Consider the following 21907-nt stretch of genomic DNA (forward strand, 5'->3'; position numbering starts at 1 on the left):
ATTCTTCTAACTATGTTAAACGTATATTATTAATCGTGGTTACTCTTTTTTTCTATTTTTTTTCTATTTATTTGTAAGCAGCATTAAGTTAAAAAAAAATTATTTTTGCTTTTTTATAACGCGACTGATCGGGGTGCCACCTGTTGGATTAGTTTCAGAAACTTTTCCTCTGGATCGTAAGAGTAGAGTTCTGAGCCAGTTATATTACTTTGATGCATTTTTTCGTTAATATTTCGGTTGAAAATTCCACTCTTGTTTTGAAAGTTTGTCTTTTTTAATGTAAAGTTTACCTGCTTTAGCAGAAATTAAATTTTTTTTTATAAAAATGCAACTGTTTGGTTAGAAATTAAGCTATTTTACTATTTTCTTGAAATCTCAACTCTTTCGTAGAAAATTTACTTTTTGTTTAAAATTTATATTTTGGTGTTGAAAAATGAACTGAAATATTTTATGGATGATCGTTCCACTAATAAAAAAAATTTGTTTCTTATTGTGAATTCATCTTTTTTAGTACAAAATTGATCTTTTTTGAATAAAAATGGAACTATTTGGTAGAGAATTGAACTATAATGTTAAAAAGTAATCCTTTTTGGTTGATAACATTCATCTTTTTGGATTGAAAATTCAATTTTTTCGTAGAAACTTATTTTTTTTGTCACAAAAATTCAATTTTTGATGTTACTGAGTTAACTGGATTTTTTAAAAATGAAAACTCAACTTTTCTGTACTAAGAAATTCTTTTCCTTTAAGATAAATTTCATATTTTTTAATAAAAATGCAATTATTTGCTAGATAATTCCACAATTTTGTTAAAAAGTCATCCTTTTTGGTTAAAAATTCGTCATTGTGGATTGAAAATTGAATTTGTTTGGTAGAAAATTATTTCTTTGAAAAAAAATCATAGTTTGATCTTGAAAACTCGACTAAAATCTTTTTCAACAGAAAATTCAACTATTTTTTTGAAAATTTATCTTTTTGATTGAAAATTTCATCTTTAATAGAAAAAATTAATTATTTTTTTTATTGAAAATTGTGAAATTGTCAAAAAACTTGTGTCAAAGGTAAGCTACATTGTGAAATTTTTTTTTTATCGAAGGCTTATGTCTGGTTAAAAATTTAACTGTTTAGCGGAAAATACTTATTTTTTTTTAGAATTTATTTTGTAACAGAAAATGGAACTTTTACGTTTTTGAAGATTAATATTTTTTAGTTAAAAATTCGCGTTTTTTTTTGTAAAAAAATTATTTTTTAGTTTGAAATTTCCTCTTTTTTGCGTGAAAATGCATCAGTTTCGTGGAAAATAGTTTTTTGTTGAACAGTCATATTTTTTTGTTTAAAAATTGCATTTTTGTAAAGAATATTTGTTTTTTGGTTTGAAGGTTCAATAATTTAGATAAACTTTTATTTACTTTTTGAGTGAAAAATCTTTATTTGCTGGAAATTCATCTTTTTGGTTTTAAAATTCTTTTATTTTGTGGTATAAATTTCATTATTTTTTTATTAAAATATAAACTATGACATTTTCGCTGACAATTTGTCTTTTTAGGTTGAATATTTGACTATTATGTTAAAAATTAAATTATTTTGTTTAAAATTCCAGTATTTGGTTAAAAAATTATTTGTTAAATTAGAAAAAAAAACTATTTTTTGTTTGAAATAAATTAATACATTTGAAAATTTTAAAGTATATGAAACACTGTAATTCCTGAATATGTCTGAGCTGAAAAATAATGTATATTCAACCGCTGATATAACCTGAACAATAAAAATATTGTTAAAAATCTTAAATTCTCCTAAATTCTGTAATTTTTGTTTTTAATCTAGAAAAAAAATGTATTCGTACAGAATAGAATTTTTAATAGACAGATGTGCAGTCATAATTAATGTTTATTTAATTATTGTATATATATTTTATTTATTTTATATCTATTATTGTCCGTTCTTTATTTATTATCATATAATTTTATTTATACAGTTCAAACCAATTTTCCTTGGAACTGTTGATCCTAACAGCGACATGTCAAAATGGGTGCGAGTAGTAAACACTCAGAAATGTATACGTGCTGGTGGCAAGCACAATGATTTGGACGATGTTGGAAAAGACGTCTACCATCACACTTTCTTCGAGATGTTGGGAAATTGGTCCTTTGGAGATTATTTCAAGGTGAGATTTAAAATAACACGAAATTATCTAAAACAATTTCTCAGTCTGTTTTCTCTATTTGTTACTATTTATTAATAAACAGGTATTATATCTAATTAGGAGTATTCCAAAAGTATTTACCTTATTTGTCAATTCAATCACCTTAAAATAATAATAATAATTTTCCGGGACGACTCGAAAATCTCAAAAAATGAAATTCACGACTCGAGAAATTACTGAATAATAAAATATCCGAATAATAATATTCTCGAATTATATAATTCCCAAGTTGAAAAAATTTCCGATAGGAAATTTCCGAATTATAAAATATCCGTACTAGATACTTTTAGAATATAAAAAATAAATTTTTTGTATAAATAAAAAAAATTTTAATGTAGTATAATTTTAATTGTAATAATTTAGTTAATTTTATAAATAACTAAATTTAATTGTTTAAATTCGGGAATTTTATAATACGGGAACTTTTTAGTTCATTTATTTTATAATTTGGTCATGTCTGTCAGGTATTTTATTATTTGGAAAGTTTCCAACTGAGAAGTTTTATTATTCGAGAATTTTCCAATTCGGAAATTTTCAAATTCGCTAATATTATAAATAGTCGAGAATTTTATTTTTTGTGAAAATGTTATTATTCGTGAATTTTATTATTTATTATTTTTATAATTTTACCGAATCGGAAAATTTCCGACGGAAAATTGCCGAATTATAACATGTCTGACCTAGAAAATTTCCGAATTTAAACAATTTAATTTTTTCATTTATAAAATTAATAAAATTATTTCAAATAAATGTATTTTACAATTCATTTCTTTATTTGTAAAAAATTCTAATTGTTCATTTTCGTGTGTTTTTTAATACGAATATTTTATTTTTCGGGAGTTTTCGGTATTAATTATAGAAAATCGCGATTAGTTAAAGCTTTTTTTTGTTTAATTTACAGAATTATTTATTATAAATAATTTTACTTTTTTAAATTGAACTAATTTCAAACTAAATTATTTAGGATTTAAATAAAAGTTTAAAGCTAATAACGATTAGACCAAAATTCAAAGCAAAATTAAAAGTTTTACAAATATTTTTATAATGATATTTTTCAATTTCACACAAATTTAATAAAATCTAGAAATTAAACAGTTTTCAAAAACTACAAAAAACTGGCTGTTAACAGTTCGACAAACTTAAGCGCTTTCTTAAGTAGATGTTAAATATTTTTCTTTTAATATACATTCCATATAATATTTAATTATTGTAAAGATTCTTTTCAAGTTTGAACCAGGTTCTTTCTCTTACTTTTTCTTGAACGAAGAGAGCTAACAATTTCTTTGAGATCAAAATAAAAACAAAAATGATCTTTTTTATTGTATAATTTAAAAATTGAAACAATTTGTTATTTAATATTATTTTATCGCACAGGCTTTAATTTTTAAATATTTATAGTTAAGTTGGTTAGTTTTCCTTCATACATTTAAATTTGTTTAAATATATGTTTTCAATGTCCAAACAATTCAATTACAAACATTTAAAATTAAACAGTTTTTTTGTAATGTTGGATTGTTTTTAGATGTTTTAATTTTAAAAGCTACTGAATTATCAATTTTAGATGTTAATTTTTCAACAACAAAATTTTTTAGTAAAAGGTTTAAAATATTGCAATTTAATATTTAAAAATATGTAACTAACTGTATCTATGATCTTCAGATGCATAAAAAATATTGGTATCCATAAAAATATTAACATTTTTCCAGAAATTTAAATGTTTAAAATGTGATATTATGGATTTCAAGATAATTTATGATTTTAATACTAGACAATAAAAATCTAGGGACGTTTATGTTATTTAAACTTTTTTTTAGATTATTTTAAATAATATTCATGGATTTTTAAGATTTCCAACGATTTTAAGGGGGTTTAAGGAATTTCTAGAGAAATTTAGGTGATAAAATACATTATATTTTTGATAAAATACATTTTATTTTTGAAAACTTCGAATGTTTTTAATAATGGAAAATAAAAACCAAGGTCGAAAACGTTTGATTTACGAGCGCACTTTTTAGTTTAATGTTTTTTAAATATAAATTCAATAAATAATTTTAATTTAATTTATATCTGAGAAATTTCTTATTATTTCTACTTCTTTTAATGGATTTTTACGGTTTCAAGGGATTTTTAAGAAACTTTAGGGAATAAATTAAGTTTTATTTCAAGGAATTTCAACGGATTTTACCAATTTCAAAGCAAAGAATTCGACAAATTTTAAATTATTTGGAAGATTTTAATTTAGTAAAAATTTAAAAAGATCTTAAGAAATTTGAAGAGCATTTTTTAAATAGTTTGTTTTTAATTTGAGTTTGAGAGCATTGAAGAGTGTTGTTACCAATTTACATACAAAGTAATTAGAACTATTTAAAATATATAAATGTTGTGTAATTAACAACATTTTTGTGTTTTTTTTTATTTTTTCATTTTGCCGTGAATGAATTTTCAGCTGCCTAAATATATTATCCAAAGAAAAATTTAATATTAGAAATTATCAAACAATAATTTAACAATATTTAAAAATCATACGATTTCTTATAAAAAGATTGTTTCTTCTTTTTTAAATCTAATAATAAATTTTTAATTTTTCCCCCTTTTTCGTGAAAAAAATTACCCTAATTCCCTATTGTTGAGCCTATTTTTCACTTTATTTATATATATAAAAATTAATATTTATCACAAAAAATTATAATTTGTAGAAAGAGATTTGTACATGGGCCTGGGAATTTTTAACTGACGTTTTAAAATTGCCTGCTCAACAACTCTATGTTACTTACTTTGGAGGAGATGAAAAAAGTGGATTGCCACCTGATGATGAATGCAAACAAATTTGGCTCTCGCTTGGGTAAATGTTACTCAAATTTGTATGCTTTTTGCATCTATTAATTTTTTTTTTAAATTTTTTTTACAATATTAATTTGATATTGACATTAATTTCTACAGAGTACCTCGCACTCACGTAATTCCTGGTTCTATGAAAGACAATTTTTGGGAAATGGGTGAAACTGGACCATGCGGTCCATGCAGCGAATTACATTTTGATAGAATCGGAGGCAGAGAAGTCCCAGAACTTGTGAATATGGACGATCCTGATGTTCTCGAGATTTGGAATCTCGTTTTTATTCAATACAACAGGTACTGAATTAATATTAAACCGATATTCTTGAAAACCCTGAAAATCATCTGAAATTTTCAACCAAGAAATATAAATTCTCAACAAAATACATACATTTTTGACCAAATAATTGAATTTTCGAACCAGAAGTTCAGTTTTTTGCTAGAAAAGACGAAATTTCAATAAAATGATTAAAGCTTGATCCAAATTGTCGAATTTTGAACCAAGAAGATTAAATTAACTAAATAGTTTAAACGGTGGATGTGATACTAATCCAAAATTTATTTTTTTAAATTTTTAGTTTATATTTTTTTCGTTTTTAAAAATTCGTAACTTAATAGTGTAATTTTTAAACTAACAATGATCAGTTTTTAACGCAACATGGAGTAGTTAAATTTTCATTAAGGAGAATTAATTTTCAATAAAAAAAATTTCTACAGTTGAATTTTGTACCAAATTCTTGGATTTTCAAAATATTTTACCAAAAAATTTAACTATTCAACTAAGAAAGTAGTTCAACTTTCAACGAAGGAGTTGACTTTTTAACGTAAAATGTAATAGTTCATATTTCTACACTAAAAGAATTTAATTAAAAATAAAAAGTAATTGGATTTACCCGATAAAAAGGAATTTTCAACAAATTGTTAAATGTTTAGTTAAAAAAAATTACTAAAAGAACGAATTTTCAAGTAAAATTAATAAGCCTCAATCAACAAAAAAAACTTTTAAAAAAGTTAGTTGAACTTTCAATGAAAGAATTGAATTCCCAAGCTAAAAATATTAATTTTCATTAAAAAATCTAATAGTTGATATTACAACAGCAAAATTTTTGTTGACATCTATGAAATTTAAAAACAAAGAGATCAGTTTTTAAACCAAAAAGATTAATATTCAACAAACTTGTTAAATTAAAAAAAAGTTTGTTAGTCAAGAAAGAAAAAGAATTTCAAATTGTTGAATTATTTAACCAAAAAGACGAATTTATAACAAAATAGTTCAATTTTCAACTAAGAAGTATGAGTAAGTTTATTTTTGGAAACAAATTTATTCTTTTTTGTCTGAAAATTTAAATATTCCGTTTTTGGTTTGTAATTTATCCATAATAAATTGAAAATTTACCACTTTGGTAGAAAATTTATCTTTATTGATTGAAAATTAATCTAATATTCAAATTAAAAAAAAAAATTTTCCCCCCTTCAATTCAACTGGTTGAAAATTTGTTTTTTGATGGAGAATGCATCTTCCATGCTGAGAAAAGTTATTTTTCTCTGTTGCAAATTCAACTGTTTTCTAAAAAGTTCATTTTTTTTGGCTTGAAAATTCAATTGTTTTTGATTGAATTTTAATCTTTTTTTATTTGAAAATTTGACCATATGGTTAAAAAATGAAAATGCATCTTTGTAAGTTAAAAATTCAACTATTTTGATAGTCATGTTTTGGCCGAAAGTGAATGAATGTTTGAAAAAGAACTGTTTTCTTTAAAATTTGTCCTCTTTGTAGACAAAAAAGTCAGAGAATTTTTTTTAAGAAGAATTCCTGGGTATTTTGACAGATTTCGAGAAATTTTTAATAGATTTCAATAATTGACAGGAACTTTTAAGACTGGCGTATTTTTAAAACCTTATCGTTTTCAAGATCTTTTAATTTAAATAATTTGAAGAGATTTCAAAGTGTTTGAAATATTTTAAGATACAGAATTTTCTATAATTTCGGAAGATATGGATATTTTATAAGATTGTAATGATTTTAAGAGATTTTAAAGCTCTCAATATATTTTAATACTTTTTTTAAGATTTTATTTTATAAGAAGAATTATTTTTTGGAAGACACCCTGCATTTTTTTAAGTTCTCTTGATTTTTTTAATTTACTTAAATTCTTCTAAATTTATTTAATTTTACTTAAATCAATGGATTTTTTTAATTACATTTTTTTTATATAATTAGTCCCGGAAACATGTAAAGGGATTTAAAAAATTTTAAGGGGCTTGAAATATTTTAGGTTATTAAAATAAAGTACAATTACATTTTTAATTGATTTCATAAGAAGTGAAGGTTTTTTTAGGGTTTCAAAGATTTAATGAGATTTTTTTTTAATTCGTCTTGAAGTTTTGTAAACTTACCTTAAATTTTTAGGCATTTTATCAAATTTTTCTGAAATAAATGGATTTTTTTGATTTTTTAAGACAATTTTTTTAATTCATTTAAATTTAAAAAAATTTTTTGTTAGTCATTAGTCACACTTTTTCTTAATTTACCCAAAATTCTTTTAAATTCTTTAGAATTTTTTGAATTCACTTTAGCTCTTCTAAATTTAGTTAATTCTACTCCAGTCATTGGATTTTTTTTATTTTTTGATACTCAAAAGTTACCGAAATAAATGAATTAAAAAAAATCCAATTCATTGAAATTCTTTTGAATTTTTGATCGTTATTAGTCAGTTTTTTTAGTTAGAAATTAGTAGGCTTTCAAAGATTTGAAATGATATCCAGTTTTTTGGAATTAACCCTGAATTTCTTTGAATTCTTTAACAAATTTTAATTCACTTATCTTCTTCTAAATTCTACTTATTTCAAACGATTTTTAGGCATTTCATCAAATTACTTTGAATCTCCGTAAATTTTTCTAAGCTCATTTAAAAGTTACTAAATTCAATAAAGTTTTTTTCACATTCTTAAATTTTTTTTAATAGATTTGAACTTTTTCCATTTATCTTGAATTTTCATGAATTTCATCGAATTCTTCTTGCATCCCTTAAATTCCTCTAAATTCATTCCAACTACATGGAAAACAATAGAAATTTGTTTAATTTTTTTAATTTACTCCAGTCCATTTGAATTCTTATGAATTTAACTATATGGACTCGAATTCTCAGAAATTAAAAGTGTTTCATATTGAATTCAATGTACTATTTAGATTAATTTTATGCAAAAAATTTGATTACCCTATTTTCGTGAAAAATTATTCTATTTTCCTAGTTTGAGAGAATTTTAAGCTTTTTTTACTTGATATAAACCAGTAATAAGTTAGATTAAGTTAACCTGGACAATTAATTTAATCTGACCTGGAAAAACTTTTTAATGGCCTGGAATTTGAAGTCCCATGAATCGCCTGAATTTGATATTTTAATTATTTACTTATTTTATTATTTTATTATTATTTTTTTTTTTGAAGCTATAAAATTTTTTAATTTAATATTAATTTACAACATTAATGTTTTATTATATCAAACAATAAGAACATTAATTTTGGAGATTAAAAGAATAAATTTATTATTATTTTTTTGAAGCTATAAATTTTTTAATTTAATTTTAATTTACAAAATTAACGTTTTATGATATTAAACTATATAGCTTTTGTTTAATTTACTATTAAATTATTAAATTAAATTTAAAAAATATTTGTCTAGAGAATCGAGTGGTGAACTTCGTCCTCTACCGAAAAAACACATCGATTGTGGATTAGGTTTGGAACGTTTGGTCTCCGTAATTCAAAATAAGCGTTCGAATTACGACACCGATCTCTTTGTGCCTATTTTTGAAGCGATTCAAAAAGGCACTGGGGCTCCGGCTTATCAAGGAAGAGTTGGAAATGACGACAAAGATGGGATCGATATGGCTTATAGAGTTTTAGCTGATCATGCTCGTACTTTGACGATCGCACTTGCTGATGGAGGAGTTCCAGATAATACTGGCAGAGGGTATTTTCAATTTTTTAAACAAGATTTTCATTCTGCTCGTAATCATTTCTCTTTTTATATTAAATTAATTTGTTTTTTCACTCATTCAGGTACGTTCTCAGAAGAATTTTAAGACGTGGTGTCCGATACGCGACTGAAAAACTCAATGCGAAGCCTGGATTTTTCGCTTCTTTAGTGAATGTCGTCGTAAGCATTCTCGGTGAGTCTTTCTTTTAGATTAAAATATCAGGGATCAGACTCTGTCCTCTTTTTTACTTGATGCCGTTTTTTCCTTTTTAAATTTGAAAAATTCTCTAGAATATCTCGAATTGAGAATTTTTAATTAATTTTTCCCTTTTTCTCCCCTATTTTAAAAGGTTTCGAGTCATTTTTTAAGAATCTTAGACAACAATTCAAGATATTAAAAAGCAAGATGCTTTTGAAGGAGATTTTTCACAAAGATAGGGTAATATATTCTTTTAGATAAAATTAATTTTGGTAAATTTGTAGAAGAAAAATCTATCCATGTTCGAGTTCAACAGTTTTTAAATAATTCGTTGAATTTTTATGTTTTTCAATTATGCTATTATTTAGTTTACAATGCGTAATTCAAAATTTTTCTACTTTTAAAATTTTCCATTTAAAAATTTTATTTTTAAGCTTACATTTTTAATTTAAAGAATTTTTTAATTCTTTCTTAATGGTTCGAACAAATAAAAAATAAAAGACTTTGATGTTGAAAATTTTGGATAAAAAACATTTTTATCCAATAAGTAAGTAAATTTTTTTAAATTTATCTGTACTTTAAGTAATAAAAAGTCAACAAAAACGATTTGATAAAACGATTTTAAATCAATTCAAAATTTAAGAATTTTCAGATATTAACGTTAAAACTTAAACGGTTTCATTTTGAAAGTTTTAGTCACTAAACAAATGTGAACAGTTTGACTGAAAGTTTATAAACTATTTTCAACTTAAAAATAACTTCATAATAATATATTCTTAATTAAAGGATTTTATTACATTTAAAATATCGTTTCAGTCGAAAATATTCCATTTTTAACCCATTCAATTTGAAATTTTTAATTTAAAAAAAGGATTAATTATTCAATATTTAGCAATATTTGAATTTTTTTTAAAGAAAACTAAATTGAAACAAAATATTTAAAAATAAGGAATCTTTAACTGAATTGTTTGACATAGAAAACCTGGAATCGTTAAAATTTCGAAGAGCCTTTCAACTTTGAACTTACAATTTTAATTGTTGTATTTGAAAAATGTTTCATTTGCAAGTGAAATTTTTAAATTTTGATGTATAATTCAGAAATGAACATTTTTAGAAAAAATTTGAGTAATTTTAAGAAATATTCAGGAGTTTTAAAAAGACAAAAAATTATCATGCAAATTTTAAAAAGTTTTCTTAAAATCTTCTAGAATCCATTTGAAAATTTTGTTTAAATCTTGGAAAAAATTTTCAATATTCTCGTAAAATAATTTTTCAAAAAGAAAAATTATTTTTAATTTTCCTAGGAATCTTAAGAAAATGTTTTTATTCTTTTAAAGCCTTTTACAGTTCTTGAAAAGAATCTAATTTTTTGTTTAAAAACTGCGAAAATCTACATTTTGTTTTATATTAGGCTATCATTTCGTATCTCCTAAAATTACTCAAATTTCGCCTGCAAATAATAAATATTCAATTGTTATTTATACATCTAAATTGTAAAGAAATATTCTAAAATTTGCAGAATTTTCTGAAAATTGTAGAAAAAATTCAATTAATTTTGACAGATATTTAGAAGTTCTGAAAAAACTTAAAAAATAATTTTAAATTTAAAACAATTTGAAAACAACTTTTAGATTTCTCAAGATTTTGAAATAAAATTTTGAAACTTTTCAAGGATGTTTAAACTATTTAGAAAAAAAATAATTGCATTTCTAATTGAAAAAGTGTTTAGTTAAAAATATTTCAATTTTTCAATATTTAATGTTTCAAGCTTAAAATTCCTTAAAGTTATATCATTTTGAAAATTATAAAGTTCATGGATTTTTTAAATATAAAGCATTGAAAATAATACGTGGATTTATATTTTTAAATATGTAAATAATTTAAAATAAATTATTGAGCATTTGAATACACAATTCTTTAATTAAAATTTTTAATTTCAATTTTAAAAATTCAAAATTTAACAGTTCGAGTGCTTTCATTTGCAGCTGAGTTTTTTTTTAACTAAAGTGGAAAATTTTTTAGCTTCAGAGTTACATTTTTTGTAATTTCGTTGACCATGAAAAATGTTTGCGAACCGGGAAATGACCGAGAATTTATTTCGCCGATTAAAACGGCCACCCTGAATATTAAACTCAGATTATAAAGCTTCGAATTCCTAATATTTCAAGAAAAAAGATTGCATTTTCAAGAAAACAGATGAATTTTGCCCAAACAGTTGAATTTTCAACAAAAAATATTTATTTTCAACCAAAAAGTTAATTTTTAACCAAAAAGGATGAAATTTTAAGTGCATAAAGTAATATTCAAATAAAAAGATGAATCATTACAAAAAAAAAAAGAATTCTTAACAAAAAAATGTAGTAGATATTTAAACTAAAAAAGATTTTCGTTTAAATAACAAATAGCGCAATGTATCCAAAAAAGACGAGTCTTCAAGAAAATAATTGATTTTCCTAGCAAACTATTGACTGCTTCCGAAAAAATATAAATTGTCAATAAAATTGTTGAAATTTAAAGACATAAAGGTGAATTTTATACAAAACAGTCGAGTTCTGAACCAAAAATTATGAATTTTGAATAAAAAATGTAATTTTCAACCTAATAATTGAATTTTCAATAAAAACGATGAATTTGCAACCAAGAAGATTCATTTTCTACCAAATAGAATGGATCTTCAACTGCAACTGAAATAATTCAACTTCAAACCAAGTTGTGGAATTAAAAAATAAATCAATAATTCGCATCCAAAAATGTAATAGTTGATATTTAAAATTAAAAAGATTTTTATTTAAAATAAAAGAATGTGCATTGCGTTAAAAAAAACACTTTTCAAGATAAACATAAAGGACGGTTTTTCAACAAATCAGTTGAGTTTTTAACCAAAAAATATTTTTCAGTCAAGATAGAAAAAAAATTAACCAAATTTTAAAACTTTTAAACAAAAAAGATTAATTTGGTAAAAAGCAGTTGAATTTAAATTTCAAAATTAATTTTCAACAACATAGTTGACATTTCAACAAAATAGATGAATTTTCAGCTACATATCAACTAAAATTATGAATCTTCGATCAAAAAAATTAATTTTTGAACAAGTAGTTCAACTTTTAATCAAGTAGTAGAATTTTTAACAACAACAAAATATGAATTCTCAACGAAAAATGTAATCGTTGGTATTTAAATCAAAAAAGATTTTCATTTTAAATAAAAAGGACGACTTTTCAAGAGAAGGGTCGATTTCTCAAACACAATATTTAATTTTCTACAAAGTATTTGAATTTTCAGTCCAAAAACATTAATTTTCAACGAATAATAATATTTTTAACCAAATAATAAAATTCTTAACCCAAAAAGGTGAATTTTCAACTAAACAGTTATATTTTTAACAAAAACAGAAGATATTTCTACCAAAAGAGGTGAATTTTTAAACCAAAATAGATTTTTCAGTTAAAAGATAAAAAATGTCATCTAAATTGTTCAACTTTGAAGCCAAAACTAGAATTTTCTAGAGAACAGTTACATTTTTAAACCGAAATTATGAATTTTCAAAAAAAAAAGTTAACTTTTAGCCAAATAATTGTATGAACTATCAAAATAGTTGAATTTTCTACACAATGAGACAAATTTTTACAGTTAAGGTACATTTTTAACAAAATAAGTGAATTTTCAATTAATATGATCATTTTTTAGCAAAACAAAAAATGAATTTTTAACAAAATAGTTAAAATTTTAACATTTCAATCCTCAACCATATCAGATTCGTTTTGAATGAAAAAATTGCCTTTTTAACCGAAAAGGATTCTAGTAAAGAACAAAAAAAATTCAACGAAACTGTTGAACTTTCAAGCCAAAAGGAAGAATTTTATACGAAACAGTTGAATTGTGAACCCGAAATTACGTAAGTTTCAATTAAAAAATATCACTTTCAACCAATTAGTTGAATTTTCAACAAAAATGTGAATTTTCTACCAAAAAGGATTTTTTTACGAAATGGAACGAATGTTCAACTATATACAAAAATTAATTTTCAACTAAAATGATGCATTTTCAACGAATAAAATAATTTTATACAAAATAGTTCAAATTTTTACGAAATAGTTGAATTTTTAACAAAAAAAGATAAAATCTCAACGAAAAATTTAATAGTTGATATTTAAACTAGAAAAGATTTTTATTTTTAATCCAAAATAATGCATTGGATCCAAAAATACCACTTTTCAAGGTTAGAGTGAATTTTTAAACGAAAAAAAAAGATTTTTTAACACAATAATTGAATTTTGAAGCAAAAATGATTATTCAGTTAAGAAATAACAAAAATTTCAACAAAATGTTTGGACTTTTAAGCCAAAAAGATGAATTTTTTTTTGCAAACAGTTGAATTTTCAATAAAAAAATTAATTTTCAACTAAATCGTTGAATAATTTACGAAAATTGTAAACCAAAAAATATTTTCAGCCAAAAATATAATAGCAGATTTTTCGACTAATGATAGTTGGATTTTCTTATTGGGTTCTTGTAATAATTCAGTTTGCCTTAGGTGAAAAATAAAGGGGAATTTGATTAATTTTTATTACTTTGAAAATATGTAATGAAATACGTAAAACGGCCTATCAGTGATAAGTGAGTTAGTTGTAGACACAAAATTCTGGAAATCAAGAATAGTATGCAAAAAGGTAGCGTATATTTGTACTTATGCAAAAAATTATTATCTCTTCATAATTTTTTTTCTATCCAAGAATATATATTTTTTTTTAATTTCTGTTTTTACACTAATTTTTTTAGCTATAATTAAATTTGTTTTGAACATTTGAGAGATTTCAACTAATCAAAATATATTAGAAACAAATGTCTAAGGACGCCAAAAATTAGGGTTTTCAAATAATAATTTTTGTATTTTTCAAGTAATTTTTTTCTAGGAATGAAAATCTGTCTGCTGATAAAAACACATTTGAAAAAATTCAAACATGAGAATTTTTAAATTCTGTTGTCTATCCATTTTTCCATTTTTGATTTTCTTGAATTTTTTTCTAGTGTTATCAGTAGAAGGTGTTAAAGTGTGCAATCGATTTTTCAAAGTTATAGCTCAAAAAAATGTGTAACACAAAAATGACTAGAAAACTTGATAAAAAAAGACACTACTGTTAGAGCACTTTCGATCAATATTCATGTTATAACCATACGTCATAAATTGTTTTAAATGATAAATTAAATTTTCTTTAAATCCTATTTTTACCTAAAATTGAACTGCTGAACAGATGAGATTTCTAAAATAGAAATTTAGAGAAAAACTTATATAGTCTAATGTTTTTTTTTTATTTTAGGTGATGTTTTTCCTGAAGTAAAGAAAGATCCGGACTCGATCATCTCCATTATTAATGAAGAAGAGACTCAATTTTTGAAGACATTGACTAGAGGTCGTAATTTGTTAAATCGAACCATTGGAAAATTGGAATCGTGTAAAGTTGTCCCTGGAGAAGTTGCATGGCGCTTGTATGATACTTATGGGTTTCCTGTTGATTTAACTCAGTTGATGGCCGAAGAAAAAGGTCTTGAAGTAGATATGCAAGGTTACGAAGAGGCGAAAAAGTTGGCACAGGTAGGCAAAATATAATATATTTTGAATTAATATTATTATAATTAAATTAATTATTAATTAATATATTATTATAATTAATTTAATGATTAATTATTCTATATTAACTAAATTAATTTAATTATTAATTATTATATTATTGTTAATGTATGTTATTCATTTTGAAAGTCAAGATCTAATCCAGGGTGTCTACCCAGGGTGGCATGGACCGGAAAAAATTTTTTTGCTTTAAAAATTTTCCACTTATAATTTTTATTTCTAAGCTTACATTTTTAAATTGGAAGAATTTTTAAATGCTTTCTTAAAGACTTCAACAAATAAAAAATAAAAGCCTTTTGATGTTGAAAATATTTTTATAAAAAACATTTTTATTTAATAAATAAATAAATATTGTTTAAATTTATCGGTACTTTGAGCAATAAAAAGTGAGCAAAAACAATTTTAAATCAGTTCAAAATTTAGGAATTTTCAGATTTTAATGTTAAAACTTAAACTGTTTCAATTTGAAAGTCTTAGTCATTAAAAAAATGTGAACGTGTGACTGAAAGTTCATAAACTATTTTCAACTTAAAAATACCTTCATAATAATATATTCTTAATTAAAGGATTTTATTAAATTTAAAATATTGTTTCAGTCTAAAATATATAATTTTTAACCCATTGAATTGAACATTTTTAATTAAAAAAAAAAGATTAATTATTGAATATTAGCAATATTTGAATTTTTATTTAAGGCAAGGAAATTGAAAGGCTCGAAGAGCCTTTAAACTTTGAACGTTACAATTTCAATTGTTGTATTTGAAAAATGTTTAATTTGTAAGTGAAATTTTTAAATTTCGATGTATAATTCACAAATGAACATTTGTAGAAAAAGTTTGAGTAATTTTAAGAGATATTCAGGAGTTTTAAAAAGACAAAAAGTTATCATGCAAATTTTAGAAAGTCTTCTTAAAATCTTCTAGAATCTTTTTTGCAAATTTTGTTTAAATCTTTGAAAAATTTTTTATTCTCTCAAAATAATTTTTCAAAATAAAAAGTTATTTTTAATTTTCCTAGGAATCTTAAAAAAATGTTTTTATTCTTTTGAAGCCTTTCAAGATTCTTGAAATTACTCAAATTTCGTCTACAAATAATAAATGTTCAATTATTATTTATACATTCAAATTGTAAAGAAATTTTCTAAATTTTGCAGAATTTTCTGAAAATTGTAGAAAAAATTCAATTCATTTTGACAGATATTTAGGAGTTCTGAAAAATTTCCAAAATAATTTTAAATTTAAATCAAATTTAAAACAACTTGTACATTTCTCAAGATTATGAATTAAAATGTTGAAGCTTTCCAATAATGTTTAAACTATTTAAAAAGAAAATAATTGAATTTCTAATTTAAAATTTTTCATTTTTTTAAATATTTAATGTTTGTAGTTTAAAATTACTTAAAATTATATAATTTAGAAAATTTTAAAGTTCATTGATTGATTTTTTTAATTTAGACCATTAAAAATGATAACGTGGAATTATATTTTTTTATATTGAAAAATGTAAGTACCTTCAATTTTATACGCGTAAATTATTGAGCATTTGAATAAGAAATTTTTTTTATAAAAAACTTTTAAATTTCGATTTTAAAAGTTCAAAATATAACGCTTCCACTTTGAGCGCTTTTATTTGCAGCTCGGTTTTTATTACCTCAAATGGAAATTTTTTTAGCTTCAGAGTTACACTTTTTTAATATCATTGACCATGAAAAATGTTTGCTACCCTATCTGGAAAACCTGGAATTTTCATGGAATTTTTATATATTGGGAAGAACTTGAAAATGTCAGGGATTTTTTTTTTTTAAATCAGGAAATTTTTTCGAATGCGTGCCGAATTTTTTTTAATAGCAGTATAAAATTGAATTACAATAATTCTTTATTTGTATGAGTAGCTTTATATTAGTGGATTTAAGTAATTTGTTGAAAGTTCGTTTTTTTTTATTTGAAATTAATTTTTTTAGCTGAAAATGTAACTATTCTAAAAATGTAACTTTTTCAGTTGAATATTTCATCATTTTAGTTCATGAATCATGTCACTGATTAGACATTAATTTTGTTAGCTGAATATTTAACTATTCAATTTTTGGTTTCAAAATTATCGTTTATAGTTGAAAATTCGTCTTTTTTTGTAGAATTTTATTCTTCCTGGTTGAAAATTAACCTTTTGTTAAAAACTCAACTTTTCTAGAAAAAGATTTATAATTTTATTAGAGACACATCTCTTCGAAAATTAGTTTCTTAAACTGAAAATTTAACTATTTAATTTTTGGTTTTTATCTTTTTTAGTTGAGAATTTATGTATTTTGATGCAAATTCTTCTTTTTTTTGGTGAAATTAATCGTCTTGTTTGAAAATTCAACTTTTCTAGTAAAATATTCATCATTATTTTAGTTGAAAACTCGTGTTTTTTGTTAAAAATTCAATTATTCTAGTTAAATATTCATAATTTAAGTTGAAAGATCATTAGTTTGGTTCGAAATGATTTTTATTTTTGAATTGAACATTAAAGTATTCCACTTTTGGTTGAAAATTGATATTTGTTTCAAAATTCAACTATTTAGTTGAAAAATTGGTCTTTTTTACTTGAATTTTTTTCAAAAAGTCATATTTTTTTGTACAAAATTAATCTTCTGTTTTGAAAATTTACCTACCAGAGTAAAAGCTTCATCATTATTTTAGTTGAAAACTCGTGTTTTTTGTTCAAATTCAATTATTCTAGTTAAAGATTCATCTTTTAAGTTTAAAACTCATCAGTTTGGTTGAAAATTAATTTTTTTTCAATATAAAATTTCAGTTCCATTTTTAGTTGAACATTGGTCTTTTTTAGTTGAAATTTCATGTATTTGGTTAAAAAGCCTCTCTTTTTGTACAAAATTAATCTTGTTTGCAAATTAATCTTTTTGGTAGAAAATTTTTATTTAAAAACTCATATTTTTTTAATTCAGCTATTCCAGATGAAGGTTTATTATTTTAGTTAAAAATTCATCACTTTGGTTGGAAATTAATGTTTTAAAGTGAAAATTTAACAACTCCATTTTTGGTTGATAACTGATCTTTTGCAGCTCAAAATTCAACTATTCGGTTGAAAATTTGTCCTTTTCAGTAGAAAATTGAACTATTTCGTTGAAAATTCATGCATTTTGTTCAAAACTTGTCTTTAATGGTAGAAAATTAACCTTCTTGTTTCAAAATTTAGCTATTTGGTTTAAAATTCAAGTATTTTAGTTAAATATTCATCATTTTAGTTGAAACATTATCTTTTTACTTGAAAATAAAAATACTTGGTTGAAAGGTGAACTCTTTTGTTAAAAATTTATGTTTTCGGTTCAAAATTTTTTAAAGATTGCTTAATCCATAAAGAACAAAAATCTTCTTAATGCTTTTAAAGCCCATAAATCTCCATTTTCAACCAAAATAGTTAATTTTTCAACTAAAAATGACGTATTTTCAACAAAATAGTGCAATTTCGTCAAAAGAAATGAATATTTAACTTAAATGATGCATCTACAAAAAAAAAATGTTGAACAAGTAGTTGAATCTTCAACCCAAAAGATGAATTTTTAACTAAAAAAGGTACATTTTTAATTAAAAAAAAAAGAAATACTTAAATTTTCAGTTAAAAAATTTTCAAAAAAAAACTGACTTTCAACCAAATATTTTAATTCTCAAGGGAATTTTCAACCTATTAGTTGAAGTTTCAACGAAAAAGATGAATTAGTCACCAAGAAGATAAATATTCAACCACAAAAGACTAAGTTTCCACAAAATACAGAAATTTTGAAACAAATTCTTGAATTTTCAACTCAAAAAGAGACATATTGAACTAAACATGACATCGTTACATTTACAGTTGAGGAAATTAATTGACAGTTACAGAAATTAAATTTTGATTTAAAAAACATAATTTTCAAACCAAAGAAATGAATTTTTAACCAATAAAATTATTTTTCTACGACAAAAGTCAAAGATAAAAAAAAAATACAGAAATTTGCAACTAAATAGTTGAATTTTCAACAGAAGGAGATTATTTAATTATTTTTATTAGATTTTTTATTTTTAATCAACCAAACATGAACATGAACGAATGAAGGTTTTCAAGCGCTATTTACAAAAAGAGAAAATTTTGAAAATGTAATAAAATCGTTTTTATATGTTGAAAACTTATACAAATTATTCTTTTTTGTTAAAAATTATTAATCTTTTTGTTTGAAATATCATTAGTTTGATTAAAAATGCATTTTTTAAATTGAAAATTTAACTATTCCAGTTTTGACTGAAAATTGATCTGTTTCAGTTTCAAGTGCAAATATTCTATAGGAAATTTCTCATTTGTTAGTTGAGAAATTCAGCTAGTTCGTTAAAAATTCATTTAATTCGTTGCAAAATTGTATTTTTTGGTAAAAAATTAATTTTCTTGTTCAAAAAAGCCTTGTGTTTTTACTTGAAAAAAAAAACTTCTTCGTTGAAAGTTAAACTCTTTTGTTAAAAATTTATCTTTTTGTTTCAAAATTCATCAATTATTGTCTAACATTTATCATTTTAGTTGAATAATTTAGTTCCCGTGGAAAACTAATCATCTTATTTGATAGTAAAACAACTTGGTAGAAAGTTACCCTATTTTGTTTAAAAAAATATGCTTTTGTGTTATTTAATTACTTAATTAATCGATCATGTTAATAAACTATAGAATATTTTGTAATATAACTTGTTAAAAAATTATAAAATAAACATATTAATTTAATCCCTAGAAACTAAAAAAAACAACAACATTATTTTTAATGATACTCGTGAAACCGAAAAAATATTTCGAGACTATTGTTTAAAAAAAAAAGCCTTGAAAAAAAAACCTGGAATTATCAAGGAATTTTTTTTCCAGGATTTGAGTAAACATCCTGTAATCAGTATTTAACTATAAATTTTATTTTGTAAAATAGCACTCGGTTTTTTACAGATTGCTTCTCAGGGAAAAACTGGGGAAATCGATGACAGAGTAAATTTAGATATCCACGCAATCACAGAATTACAAGAAAAGGGAATCAAACCCACCAATGATTCTCCAAAATACAAGTACATTGTCAATTCTCCCGATAAGAAAGCAGAATATGTCTTCTCTTCGTGCACAAGTACGGTAATTGCTTTGAGGCGGGGTAAGCAATTTGTGAAAGAAGTTTCCTCGGGAGAGGAAGTAGGAATTTTGCTGGATCAAACAAGCTTCTATGCGGAACAGGGTGGACAAATTTACGATGAAGGTTTCTTGGTCAAAGTTGGAGATGAAGTGAGTTCAATTTTCCATTTAATAAAATTCTTATTTTTTAATTATACAGTGTTAAAACTTGAAGGATTCGAGCGAGCGGTTAATCATTTTTACAACCTGCTGTATATTACTTTCTGAAATATTTTAAATACTTTTCAATCTTTAAAATGTTTGACATTTTTGTGAAATCTTTTTAAATCCTTGTGGCATCTTTGAAATATTTTTTAATCTTTGTGAAATATTGGGAAATTTTTTTAATCTTGTGAAATTGTGTAATATCTTTGTGAATCTTGGAAATTTTTATAATTTTTTTTTAAGGTTATTTCATTTAGTTTATTAACAGGATTCGACTTGGTACGCAAATTTGGTTGAAGTTTAAAAGTGGTAAATTAATTTTTATAGAATTAGCACTAATATTCTTAATTAGCATTAATAATTGAAATCTCTCGAATCTTCGAATTATTTAAAATATTTGTTAAATCGTTGTGAAATCTTTGATAATCTTTGAAATCTTAGTGAAAGCTTTGTAAAATCATTGACATGTTTGAAATATTTTGCAATCTTTAAAATCTTTAAAATCTTTTTTAATCTTTGTGAAATCTTTGAAATCTTCTAAAATATTTTGAAATTTTTGAAATTTTTTGCCATCTTTGTGAAATATTAAGAAATTTTTGAAATCTTGTGAAATATTCGCGAATCTGAAAAATTTATGAATTTTTAAAATGTTTATCTGATTTAGTTTATTGGGAATTTCGCTTTTTTACAAAGATTTGATAGAAGCATAAAAGTAGTAAATTAATTTGTATAGACTTAACATGAGTATTCTTTTTGAAATCTTCATTACATCTTTGAAAACTTGTCAAATCGTTGTAAATCTCTCAAATCTTTGAATTATTTTAAATCTTTGTGCAATAATGGTGCATTTTTTTGAAAACATGTGCAATTCTGTAAAATCTTTTAGAAATGTTGTGCAATCTTTAAAATCTTTGAAGCATTTTAAATCTTTTTGCTTTTAGATCTTTGTTTGTGAAATCTTTTCAAATCTTCATAAAAAACTTTGAAATCTTTGTAAAACTTTGTGAAATCTTTTGAAATCTTGAAGATCTTTGTTTGTGAAATCTTTTAAAATCTTCATAACAAACTTTGAAATCTTTGTAAAACTTTGTGCAAGATTTGTGAAATCTTGATGAAATATTTGTAGAATCTAAATAGAACTTTGTTAAATCATTGACATCTCCCAAATGTTTTGAAATATTTCATAATCTTTGAAATCTTGGTAAAAGCTTTGTGAAATCATTGAAACCTTGGAATTATTTTGCAATCTTTAAAATTTTTAGAATCTGTGTGAAATCTTTTAGAATTCTTCGAAATTTTTTGCGATCTTTAAAATCTTTGACGTATTTTAAATCTTTTTGCAACATTTATGAAATATTTTGGAATATTTGAAACCTTTGTAAAAGTTTATAGAATATTTGTGAAATATTTTGAAATCTTTATGAAAGCTTTGTGCAATATTTGTGAAATCTTTGAAATTTAACAAAAATATTAATCTATGTGACATCTTTTCAAATCTTTGTGAAATCTTTGATTATTTTTAAGATTTTGGGGAAATCATTAAAATTTTTGAAATATTATGCAATCTTTAAAATTTTTTGAATCTGTGCTTAGTCTTTGAAATCTTCGAAATTTGTTGCAATCTTTAAATTTATTGAAGTATTTTAAATCTTTTTGCAATATTTGTGAAATACTTGTGGAATTCTTTTGAAATCTTTTGGAAATCTTCGTTTTTTTTGTAATTTTTGAAATAT

General features: G+C 23.1%; 1 protein-coding gene across 1 annotated transcript in view; it reads left to right on the forward strand.

The window, feature by feature from the left end:
- The window catches only part of LOC117178367 (alanine--tRNA ligase, cytoplasmic), a 45824-nt gene that overhangs the window by 3585 nt on the left and 20332 nt on the right, over nucleotides 1–21907 (forward strand). The window contains exons 3-9 of the mRNA XM_033369796.1: nucleotides 1976–2164; nucleotides 4900–5045; nucleotides 5144–5335; nucleotides 8722–9012; nucleotides 9102–9211; nucleotides 14536–14810; nucleotides 19797–20120. Coding sequence (XP_033225687.1) covers nucleotides 1976–2164; nucleotides 4900–5045; nucleotides 5144–5335; nucleotides 8722–9012; nucleotides 9102–9211; nucleotides 14536–14810; nucleotides 19797–20120 — 1527 coding nt within the window. The remainder of the gene's footprint in view (nucleotides 1–1975; nucleotides 2165–4899; nucleotides 5046–5143; nucleotides 5336–8721; nucleotides 9013–9101; nucleotides 9212–14535; nucleotides 14811–19796; nucleotides 20121–21907) is intronic.

Source organism: Belonocnema kinseyi, chromosome 8 (genome assembly GCF_010883055.1).
Source record: "Belonocnema kinseyi isolate 2016_QV_RU_SX_M_011 chromosome 8, B_treatae_v1, whole genome shotgun sequence".
NCBI lineage: Eukaryota > Metazoa > Arthropoda > Insecta > Hymenoptera > Cynipidae > Belonocnema > Belonocnema kinseyi.